A 13047-nucleotide genomic window follows, 5' to 3' on the forward strand; every position below is an offset into this window, starting at 1 on the left:
TTTGCTGGGTATAGAAACACTTTTTTCCTCATTGATTATAAGACCGAGAGAAGTTAAAAGTGACCTCGTCTGTTGAACATTTTCAAGACAATTTTTGTAAGAATCGGCTACTAAAAACCAATCGTCTAGGTACACCGTGGATATAAAACCGGCAGAGCGAAGTAATTTAGCTACTGGCTTCATTAATTTTGTGAAAACGTACGGAGCAGTGCTCAGGCCGAAAGGTAAAACATTAAACTCATAAAGTTTTTGATCCCATTCAAATCGTAAATATTTCTTAAAATCAGGATCAATTTTTATCAAAAAATATGCATCTTTGAGATCAAGTTTAGCCATATAATAATCTTTGAATATAAATTTTAAAGCTGTTCGAAAATCTTCAATTTTGAAGTGACTAGTTGTAATGAATTTATTGAGCTTTTTTAAATTGAGAATAAATCTCATTTTACCATTCGGCTTTGGCACTAAGAAAGTGCTCGAGATAAACTGCCCATCACAAGGCTGACATACGGAAATAGCGCCAATTGATAATAGGTCTTTAATAGCCTCCGCAAAGTGAACTTTTTCCTCACTCGAGCAGGCTCTAGTGGAGGGAGGACACGCTTGATGTACAGGCCGGGAAAAGGGTATTTTATAACCCTGTATATATGATAGAATGACTGGGTTCGAGGTGATAAGACGCCATTGATGATAAAAATCAGCTAATCTACCAGCATATTTTACCGGCTTTGCTAGACCTAGCGGCGGCTGTTCGCGGCCCGCGGAGGATTCGACCGCCTGGAGAAGGTCCCGCGCTGTCCTCTCATCGCCGACGCCTGCGCGCTCCTTGTCGTAGGCTCCCTCGTTCGTGACGTCGTCGCTGCTGTCGGAGGCCGCGTCGGATTGAAAGTCTTCCAGTTTTTTGACGTGCTGGGCGCATTGTGTTTACTGGTAGATGGTTTAGGCATAGATGTTGCCTTTAACTCTGCACCTGATCTATAAATTGCTTTTGCGGACTTTAGTGTGTCATATAAATCTTGTCCAAAAAGAAAGCTATCAACTTTGGCATTCTGGAGCGATTCTTTAATTTCTTTCTTTACTGAAAAGATAATAAAATTACGCCTAGTGATTGTATCGTTGTGTAGACAATCACACATTGTACGCCCAGAGTCGATTAATAATCGCAATAGGTCCGGATTCTTCTCTTTCGAAGACAAAAGGAGCGTAATCGCTTCGCCGAGACTAGCAATGGCGGTAGCCGTTAATTTTTGTTTTGTCTCGATAACTGCGTCACGCTTAATAACCGCATCCGATAGTGCAGCTTTGATTTCGGGGTTCAAAGTCGGTGCTCCAATCAATTTACAATTAGTAGGCACTAAATATTTGTTCATGAGTTCTTTTCTGTCTTCTTTAGGTAAACCATTCGTCGCCGTGTGTTCAAAACGAACAGCAACGTCTTTCTGGATATCTTTGCCATAATTAACAGATTTGGTAGGATCAACTCCGAGAATTTCTAAAATATCTGCATCTAATTCACTTGGGTCTTGCGATAACGTAGTTAGCTCGGCAAGGTCTACCTCCCTAGTACCGGCGGGGGCCGCGGAGGTTGCTGCGACGTCCTCGGGTGGCGGCGGTGTGCCCGGCGCGGCGGCGGTGTACGCATCTGCGTGGTTGCGCGAGATTGATGCTGTTAAATTCGGCGTAGGACTACAAGTTATGACTTGATCCAGACTCGACGGCGTCGGTGAAACCGAGAGTGTATGTTTGCAGTCTGCAACAATATATTTTTCGACTTGTAGGGCGGCATTCTAACCACGTATTTTGTGAATCACTTTATGAAGAAGTAGCCCATAAGCTACCCGCAACAACAAGTGTTAATGTGAAGAGGTAGCCCCTCGAACTACCCGCAACACAGAGTATTGACTACTAGACTTACGTCAAGTAGGTATAATGGTGAAGAGATAGCCCCAAAAGCTATCCGCAACTCCATATAGACGGTACGAAACAGTCCCTAAAACTGTTCACAATACCTCCTTATATTAAACATAGATAATAATGTATTTACTAACCATTTCTTTCCGACTGTACAGCGAGGGGGTCATCCGACGAAGACGATGAGCTGGATAAAATACGTCGGCGTCTTGAATGTTTAGTACGAAGTACTGTTTCTTCTATTTTCCGCAACTTTTTGCGTAATTTATCGAAATCACTGTCCGTAAACTTTCTCTTAGGCATTTTTACGAAGTAAAATCAACTATAAAACAAGTAAACTTTTGACCTTGAAAAGTCGTTACGAACGCGTGCGGAATGACAGAACACTTACACACGAATGACGAGCGCAAGATAGTGGACCCGTTAGCTTTACAAACTACCTCACAAAAAAAAAAAAAAATATATGTGTAGGTTGTAAACAATGAAAATACCCTCAAAATAGTGTGAGAATGACGATCGCTACCGCGGTACTACAAGTGTTTATCTCTCCCTAATCTCGAGTACGAAGCCGAATATAATAAATAATATTATAGTCAACACTAACAAGTGTTGTGAATTTTGTTATAAAGTTTTAAAAATTTTCAATCTATTTTTGATTAATTTTGTTTTATGTTAACGACTGATTATTTTTATTATTTCTTTTTTTGGCTTAATTCAGTTTTTTATGTATAATATTCTCGTTTTTGCTGGGTCCATATGTGACACTATAATATTTTTTATAACAACTCTCTACCATATAGTGTGCAATAAATACTTTGACTTTGGCTTTAAAAGAGGTATTTTATTATGTGCAGATCGAGTTTGTGGACATGCACTATGGCACCGATGGAGGAGATGAAACAAATCCAGCACAACTCCGACACTATCTTGACGAGATCCGAGGCTGCAGTAGAACATCCAAAGCGGGTTATTTTCTCGTAAGTATAAAAAAAAACACCTAGAATATTGACAGGTCTGGCATTTAACAGAAGCGACTCCTCTTTGATTGAATGAAAAATACTTCGCTATCAAAAATATTTTTTATAAAGTTAAAAGGCGCACTACGCTCAATTTCCTCGCCCGTCGAACAGCGATCAAATGCAAAAGTATCGGCCATTTTGAATTTCGACACGTAAAAGGAAATTGAAAAAGTTTCGTAATTTAATTCGATCCTGGACCTTGGTGTACTTACTTAAAACTATACTTTTACAATCTAAATATTTGAAATTTAATTCTAACGAAGTTCGCATCGTTTTGGATTTAAGATACAGGCGTGGATATAAAATTAAAAAGGGATATTTTATTTATCGTCACTCCTTTTATTTTTTTTACTTTTTTACAAAAAAACAAATACACCTTTACACTCCGACCGCAATAATCATAGACAACCCTTTTTATTTTTAAAACAAAAAGCTTCCTTCCGTCCCATTCATTAACCATTCTAAATTCATACCATAAAACAACCAAATCCTCTTTCATTATCCGTCCATAATAAGTATTATCTCTTATTATTATTATTAATCTTACGTTTCGTTTTACTCACTTTTATTTCATAAAACACCACGGACAAAATATCAGAATTTTTTTAGAAAGAAAACACAAAGAACAAAATGCGGATAAAATTAAAAGAAGAGGTTCAGATTTTTGATTTCAATATTTACACGTTTTCGATCGCAGAGACGCTTTTCTTTTCTTTCGGCATAGAGTAAGAAATAACTTTCGGTTAACAATTCATTATTATTATTACATTACGAATTTCCAAAATTGTTTCCCACTGCTTCAAATCGTCTTCAGTAGCGTAAGATAATAGGTTAGTTCCCAACTAGTCAAATCAGTTAATTTTTACTAAACGTCAAAACAAGAAATTACTATGGAATGTGTATGAAAAATCAACTTGTGACGTCATAGAAAAACGTGACAAAATGTCGCAATTATTATTACATTTTTCTTTATTAAAATTCATAAATAAGTTAAATAGAAAAAAGGAAACGTTTTTTGTCATCTTTAGATCTGTCTTTATTTGAAACTACCCAACTGTAAATGATGCCTGTGAATGAATGAATGAGTTAAGTTTTATTTGTTCAGTGCTTCATTGGTAGCGACGCATCGAGCTACCAGCCCGTGTTACCATTCAGCATACCGGCGAGCATGTTCGAAGAGATGGTCAAGTCAGATTCGGCACAATCCGCTCTCGTTCGAGCTTGCTACAAACTCAACGGGGACGGGACTTACCACCTTGAGGGCGATGATAAATGGTAAGTGGCATATTACTTTTATTTTTAGAGTTCCATACGTCAAAAGAGATATTTTAATTATAGGATCACTTTATTGTCCATCTTTCTACTTACTTATGTTGTTAACAAAATACATTTCTACCTTATGTTCATTTCAATGTAGTAATAGTAATAGATGCCAGTATTATAGATTTAATATATTCAGTATTAAGTTTTTATTTCGTAAAAATCACATTACACGTCATATTTTTATACATACGTATATCTAAGTATACAGTAGGTATATAACTTTTATATAATTAATTAATTTCTTATGTTAACCTCTCCGGTTGATTAAGGGGAGGCCTGTGCCCAGCAGTGGGACGTATATTGGCTATTCATGTTTTATGTTCTTATGTTAAATAAATTGTCTATTTTATATTAGTACTTTAATGTAGGTACATTTTTAGATATAAAATAACTGATAGTGGGTAATATAATTCAATAATTAAATTTATTATTTATTATTTATTTTTGAAATTATATTTCAATAATTAGAAAAATATATATATTTTTAAATATTTTATTCATCAATTGTATAACAGACCATCTCAATCAACTGGACGTTTAACTTTTTTTTGAAATACCGTGTCACTAGGGGAGTTTTTAATATCATGGACTACATTATTAGATTAAATGGTTGAGTTATTTTGTAGCGTTTACATAAGCTCACCTATTGCATTGCACTCAAACCTTAGCTGGCGAGGAGTGGGTGTGTAATATTATACAACTCTTACCCCTCTGGCACATAAGCGTGATGCTATGTTATGTTACATAAACATAAACTGCCTATATACGTCCCACTGCTGGGCACAGGCCTCCCCTCAATCAACCGGAGGGGGTATGGAGCATACTCCACCACGCTGCTCCACTGCGGGTTGGTGGAGGTGTTTTTACGGCTAATAGCTTACCAAACCCAACGGCTTAACGTGCCCTCCGAAGCACGGAATCATCTTACTTTTTCGGACAATCAGGTGATTCAAGCCTGAAAAGTCCTTACCAAACAAAGGACAGTCTCACAAAGTGATTTCGACAATGTCCCCATCGGGAATCGAACCCGGACCTCCAGATCGTGAGCCTAACGCTCTAACCACTAGACCACGGAGGCTGTTACGTTATATTGTTATATGTTATATTACATAAATATAAAATATTTTGAAATAAATTTGTTCGTTGTACAGTAGAATGTAAAATAATATTACGCTGAATAAAATCCAAACAATAATGCTGTTCACTAAAATGCTGTTGACTGAAGTTATTCAAGTTATGCGCGGCAAAATCAAGAAGAATAGAGATGTAAAACAAAACCTGTTAATTGCTTTTCCCACATACTTAATAGCATTTCCGTTTCGCTCCTTTTTACGCCGAGCCTTATGATTGAATCTTTTCTTCGAGAAAACAAAGAGTCTCTAATTGAAAAATTATACAAAGACAGTTATGATTAAGTGATATATCCTCCTAATTTAAATGTTTTCCGGCTTTTTTTTATTACAAGGAAATTGCTTGTTTGTTCCAAATCTGCGCGGATCCACGGAAAATATAAGTACTTATATTCCCTTTGAAAAAAGAAATCTTTTCTTGTTGGTGGCTCACCTGTTTTTCTGTCTGATAATATTGAGGGTTTTGGTTATCCTCATTCGTCGAGACGCGTATTTGAGTTGAAGCAATTTACTTAGTAGGATCGTTAAATAAAAAATTTAGGAAATAGGACGGTGTCTCGGTTCTCTCCATATAAATATTGGGCACCTTTCAAAGGGCCTACATGTTATCTTTTATTGCGGGACCGAGGACGTCGGTGAAAGGATACTGGCCAGAAAAGGTTCCCTTTCTGTTGTTTTTTTTATTATTTTCAGGATTTTGTGGTACGACCTCACGTAGCGCCGTGTGTCCTTGTTCATTATTGTATAAAATTAAAACCATAAATACATATTATTAGTTTCGATATTTATTTAACACAAATAATATGATTAAATATCTGTAAGTGGTTTATCTTTTCACTCTCTATCGTCAACTGTTTTCGTTGTGGTGTTTTCTTTAAAACGTCCGCCATTTTGTGTTTTTTTTTTTCAATGGTTGGACAATAGAGTTTTGGGCAAAGAAATGTTTATTTCGTTCAGGCGCCAACGCTCGTATTACCTAGCCATGCTATTTAGGATGCTGCATTTCGAAGTATACTTAGTTGTTGAACATTAAATCCAACCTCCATGTTACATTATAGAACAAATATTTGATGTTGAAATTGTTTGCCTTAACTACGTTTATTTTTAAAAGAATATCTTATCCAAGAAGACAATCTAAATGTTAGAGAGCATTCTTACTTAGCTGCTTTCATTTAAGGTTAATTTACAAAGAAATAATCCTCCACGGTTTCTTTTTCTTCAAAGTGCAATTCGTTGTAAAGCTTAAAAGAGTTTGAAGATAGTTCTAGACCTAAAGAGATTTAGTAATAAGCCAAAGGGATGGAAGCCTTACGTAAGGAGATTCAATTTCTTATTTTAAATCAAATTCTCATTCGCTGAAAGAAGTAATTTGTTAACGTCTGTGTCTGTAATTAGTACGTAGGGAAGTCTTTAGAACGTATTTCGTAAGTAATTAACGAGGCAAAGGTCGGGGACTTTGTTGTTTAGCGATTTACAATTAAACGCAATTTAAACGAAAATAGCTTTAATAAAATGTTTATTTTTCAATTATTTTTTTGAGATACTGAAAATTTTATGATCATATACAAACTTAGGAAAAAAAAATCATTTTCACGAACACTGACCTTGGGTTATTGACCTTTCATTCATAACAATAGTATAACACTTAGAATGCCTGCAGTAGACGTCCTGTCCGTGAAAGTGTTAACCTGTGTATTTAAATTAATCAAATAACTATCTAAAACTACAGTGACATCTTTTTTGATGTATGTGACTTTATTTGTCTCGCATTTTATTCGTATTTAAATACAAAGCAAGCGAGAAAAGTGTGTCAGGATCGAAATCTCTTACCCCGGTGGGAAATAGACGTGAGATTATGTATGTATGTATGTATTTAAGTATCAACTACGTCCCCAGTCAGTAAAAATCATCGATTTTGCGACGGAAAATTCACCTTGATTTAAATCAGAATCATGAGCTGAATTCTAAGCGGAATATTCAATACTGTATACCTAACACCCCTTATTATACCAATATGACAGCATCACGCCTGTATTCTTTAAGGGGTAAGCAGACGTGTATAGTATTATGTATACACCCACTCCTTGCCGCTATGTTTAAGTCCCATTTAAAAAAATATCTATACCGATTTCAATTTTCAACCAGGTTCAATGACCTCGTGGAGCGTGAAGAGCAACGCAAGAAGCTGTCTGAAGTGCAGAAGGCCTTCAACACACTAGCACTTGCAGCATTACCCGGGAACGCAGATATTGCTAACTTACTGCGGAGCCCCGTTGAAGTACAGTGCGAATTGGCTTTAGGTAAGTTGTATTGATGTTGATAATAATTATTATGTTGAAAGAGTATCTAACCTAAGTATTACCATTGGACTGTTTACACTGGAAAAAAAGGGATCTACCGAACTGATACTTGTCAAAACAAAAAAAAAGCGTGACTATCATATTTTTTACTAAAAAAAGGCTATAGGGTGAAAAAATTGTTCTCAGGCGAATTCGCTAGTTCTCATATACCTGAATACGTCTTGATAAATAAGTCTTTAAATGTTTAAATGTATGTTTTCAATATTTAGCTTATGAATGAGTTTGTCAGAAAACAAATGTAAAGCTCATGTGAAGCTTTACATTCATCATCACTTTATGTAAAACCGCTTAGTAGAAAGAAAGAAGAAGAAGAAAAAGGAAAATCATTTATTTTAGAAATAATTAGGTATGTACACAGTACCCCCTCTGGTTGATTGAGGGGAGGTCTGTACCCAGCAGTGGGACGTGTATAGGCTGTTTATGTTATGTTATATCCACAGTATAGAATAGTGAACAAAATAATAAACGGAAACCTTGTGCCACTACGCCATTGAGGGAGTGCCACAACGCTGATTTTCAGCTGTGCCCTAATATTATAAGTTAAATTGTCTGGTATTAGTGTTCTAGTTATTAAATAACTTGTAATAATATTACATTATTATGTAGTCTAATCTAATCTAATCTAGCCTACAAGATCCCACTGACACACTGTGACAGTTGGGTAGTTTCCTAGGTCAAAGATAAATTATAAAATTCTGATTACTAAATAAAGACAGATCTACAGGTGACAAGTAACGTTTTCCTTTTTCTATTTTACTTATTTATGAATTTTAAACAAGGAAAACGTAATAATAAGTCCGACATTTTGTCACATTTTTGTATGACGTCACAGGTTGCTTTTTCATTCAAATTCCATAGTAATTTCATGTTTTGACGTTTAGTAAAAAGTAACTGATTTGACTTGTTCGAAACTAGCCTATTACAATGGGATCAGACAACATACGACGACAGACGTAGGAATCTATTATGAAACAGAGATAACTTTTAACAATCTGTCAGAAAACTATTCTTGTCGAAGGAAATACGATCTTGCAAGTTAGGGGAGTGAGACAACTTCGGATAACTATTGCTCAGAACTTCACTTGAATAATGATTAGGATTAAGCTATATTGAGGATTGTTACAATGTTCTCGTTGAAACATGTTTACTTTCGTTTAATAAGAAGCTTTACGTCTGTAACCGAGCGGCTAAAAAGTATAAAGTCTGTATTTTAGAAGCTGAAGTTAACCTGTTTTAATGTTTTATGGACAATGGTGCTGATTCCTGTACACACCATCTAATTTTATTATAAATTATACCTGTAATTTTCTAATCTACTGAAAAAGAAAGGGACACCTGTCGATTACCTAATCGACAGACATAAAATGTATGGTACACACGTCAATTTTAGTGACAGCACACGTCAAACGGGTTGCATAATTATTACGATGCCTATTTTATTTGCCGGCGTTATTCACTCATTTTTTAAATTAACAGTTGTCAATCCTCCGTCCCTTTTCTTTTCGGCGGATAAGAAAATGACAGGTATAACTTAAAATAAAATTAGGATGTGTCTGCAGGAATCAGGGCAATCGTATGACATTATTTTTAACACTTGTTTTATAACATTATTAGCTTTAATTAATTGGTTCTACAACTGATACTTTTACTTTTCACACACTTATCGATCCAATTTACAAAAAGTGTAAGGTAAGTGGTATAATTTTCAAGTGGTATAATTTTACGCCCTTCAAGAACAAACGCTCTTATAATCTTCCGACGTAAAGTCTATCTAAAAATAAAAGGCAATTGCTTTCCTATCAATAAATCTCATCTCATTCTTCAATAAAGCTTATAAAACTTGTTATTTTTCAATTTGCGGTAAATATCGATGGGGAGATTGGAAAGAACTTTCATAATAAGTATTATGAACGGTATAAAAGGGGCAGAGCGCGTTCCGGCTATTGAAAACTGTTCACAGTAGAAATTCAACTTAAAGCCGGTTGCTTATCGAGAGCACACCGCGGTGAGTCCATAATCTCGCTCGTAAACAGACAATACACAAATTAACTTTCGCACACACGCAACAGCGACCCCGATACCGACCCCGCTGGTGTGGTCGACGATTTCCCTCGTTCAGCACTTATCGCTACCAATCCACTAGGGTCGATTAATTTTTTTCAAATCTTTTCCTCTCAGACGACGCCCTGAGCCGAGGTTCGAGCCCAACCTTCAGGCCTGTTATTTTAAATTTTGTGCCAGGTGAGAGTCCTCAGCGCTACCCATTTACCCAGACAAGTAGTTAATGCCATTTGCGGCAAACCTACAATAAGTCACGTCAAAAAAAAAGCGCAACAGTGTATGTATAGCCCTTTACTTGTGTAACGTACGCTTTGGTTGCAAGTGGTTACGAATATCGAGACTGGGTCAGGTAGCTCGTATCAGTACGGACATTGTCTCTTCTATACGTAGTTTTATTGTTGATCTATGCCGGGAGCATTCGCCTATAGAGGTAATGTAAAGGTACTCCTTCACCGGGAGCATTCCCCTCATAAACATCCTATACACGTCCCACTGCTGGGCACAGGCCTCCCCTCAATCAACCGGAGGGGGTATGGAGCATACTCCACCACGCTGCTCCACTGCGGGTTGGTGGAGGTGTTTGGGCTAGTAGCCCGGGACCAACGGCTTAGCGTGCCTTCCGAAGCACGGAATCATCTTACATTTTTGGACACTCAGGTGATTAAAGCCTGCAATGTCCTTAACAAACAAAGGACAGTCTCACAAAGCGATTTCGACAATGTCCCCATCGGGAATCGAACCCGGACCTCCAGATCGTGACCACTAGACTACGGAAGCTGTTAACTTTCCCCAACATTCCCCTGTAATGAAATAATTTTGATTCGATTTTGAGCATTACGTTCCAATACTGCATATCTGCTTATTAGCGGTTCTATCTCACCGAAGTAATGCTCGGTTCTGTAACATTACATTGCAGGCGAATGTTCGCGGTGAGGGAGTACAGTCATGAGCAATATCATGTACCCACTTTAGAACCCTGTCGCACTATCATATTTGACATTTAATGAGGCTTGTGGTTTAATTTGTCAGAAAAGTTAATGTGACATGGTTGCAAAGTGTATACATATTAGTTAGTACTCGTGACTTTACCTTAACAAACCACGATCCGATTTAAACATTACGTTGCAATACTGACTCACGAGCCTGTCATAATTAATATAATCAAAGTCCAAGATATGACTTAATGAGTGATCGCAGTCGAATCAGTTGTTTTTACAATGACAGACGAAGCAGAAGCGGTCAAACTGCTAAGTTTGGTAAAAAGATTTAAAACAAAGATTGTCAGTCCATTTTTAAAGTATATTTAATTTGATTTGATTGGTATAAAAGTGTTAACAATTACATTCTAGAGGATTTTGTTTTTATAGCATTTACCAGTGCTTTGGGCAAATCACGTAATTAATTAAATTTCTCTTTATTATCATTCTAAGGTGCCTTCTATAAGTAACATTTGGTTTTTCTTATTCACAGATGTAATGGTACAAATTGTAGCATTACCTAAATAATACTCAGTTCACTCAGTTACTAACGGCCTCCGTGGTCCAGTGGTTGAGCGTTGGACTCACGATTCGGACGCCTCGGGTTCGAATCCCGGTGGAGACATATTACAATAATCACTTTGTGGTCCCTAGTTTGCTTAGGACATTACAGGCTGATCACCTGATTGTCCAAAAAGTAAGATGATCCGGGCTTCAAAAGGGACGTTAAGCCGTTGGTCCCGGTTACTACTTACTAGTGTAAGTAATAATGATTTAAGTAAGTAGTCGTTACATGAGCCATATCAGGGGCCTTTGGCGGTTCAATAATAACCCTGACACCAGGGTTGATGAGGTTGGTAATAATTCACCTCACGACCCACACAACAGTTACTGACGTAATTCTCAAGAATTACATACTCAAGTATGTATTGTTACATTACATAGGATTGCTCCAGATGAGTGACCGGCTTTATAAACCGACCTGGACGACTTGAAATCTCGTTTCAAAGCTTTTCCAGTCATTCGCCCTTTGTTTTAAAATCGAGCGTAAAAACTTTCCGATATCGCGAAATGTCACATGAATAAATCTTTACTCTTTCTTTATTTCCTTGGAAAATACTCCGTTCTATAAATAATTCTAACAAAATCTACAAAAAGTTTTGAAAATATACTTACTAAAGAAAGTTGCGTTATGAACAAAAAATACTTCAAATAACATTTTACATTAACTTTTTATGCCGTAAATGGTTTTAAATACAGATTTTACTTTCAAGATAAAGGTAAATACATCCTTGGTAAGTCCATCGCTCGGGGCCAAAACATAATGGAGTTTAGGGATTGCCGTAGGGGCCCATCATGTGTAAAATACCCTAATTCCGTACGCATACCTTTCACAAAAGCCTCGCGGTCTACGCACGGTTCATTCACCCTTGCGGTCAACCCTAATGCTTACTTAATAAACTCTACATTATTATTTAAAAATGTAAGCAACGGTTTTTACCTAGAGTTGTTTATTTTATAAAGTCCTTCAAACATCATAAAATAGATTTTGACTAAAAATAACTTAACATCTTTAATGAATGACTTGCAAAGCTCGGAACTAACCTGACTGCAATAACTCGTATATATTATTTTTATTTACTCAATATTGAAGACGGATTGTAAATACAATAATAGAAGAGGATCTGAGTAGCTACTCGAAAAAACCTCATAAAATGTGTCATAAAAAGGGGTGCCATAGCCATATAAATTCTTTATCTAGCAGTTGGGTTATTGAAGTTCCCGTATGATGAACCATACTCTGTTAAGTTACCAAGGCCTTTGCCTATAGTGAAAACCATCGAAGATATATTCCATATTTACTCTTTACGCTCAGCCTAATAGACATCATCTCCCTAGCAGCGTTATTCCTTTTTCACGGGGTCCGCCTTACAGGTCCGTTTTTTACAGAAGCGACTGCCTGTCTAAACTTCCAATCCAATACAATACAGGTTAGGTCACCTACCTCCGAAACGCATTTCTCTGGTATGTGGGTTTCTTCGCGATGTTTTCTTACACCGCTGAACACGTGATAGTCATTTATACGATCTAAACATGAATTTTAAAACAAGTTCGATAGTCATTGGTTTAGGCCTGTGCTGGGATTCTTCCAATCAATCAATCAATCAAATATACTTTATTGCACACAACATACAAAACAAATTAACACAGATGATGATAGATACAGTACAATCTGGCGGCCTTATTGCTAAGCAGCAATTTCTTC

At 36.6% G+C, this 13047-nt stretch overlaps 1 protein-coding gene across 1 annotated transcript in view; it reads left to right on the forward strand.

Moving 5' to 3' along the window:
* Positions 1-13047, forward strand: part of LOC126367006 (protein qui-1) — a 175984-nt gene that overhangs the window by 88237 nt on the left and 74700 nt on the right. Inside the window, exons 4-6 of the mRNA XM_050010355.1 lie at positions 2766-2888; positions 4036-4205; positions 7529-7683. Coding sequence (XP_049866312.1) covers positions 2766-2888; positions 4036-4205; positions 7529-7683 — 448 coding nt within the window. The remainder of the gene's footprint in view (positions 1-2765; positions 2889-4035; positions 4206-7528; positions 7684-13047) is intronic.

This window comes from Pectinophora gossypiella, chromosome 5 (assembly GCF_024362695.1).
Source record: "Pectinophora gossypiella chromosome 5, ilPecGoss1.1, whole genome shotgun sequence".
NCBI lineage: Eukaryota > Metazoa > Arthropoda > Insecta > Lepidoptera > Gelechiidae > Pectinophora > Pectinophora gossypiella.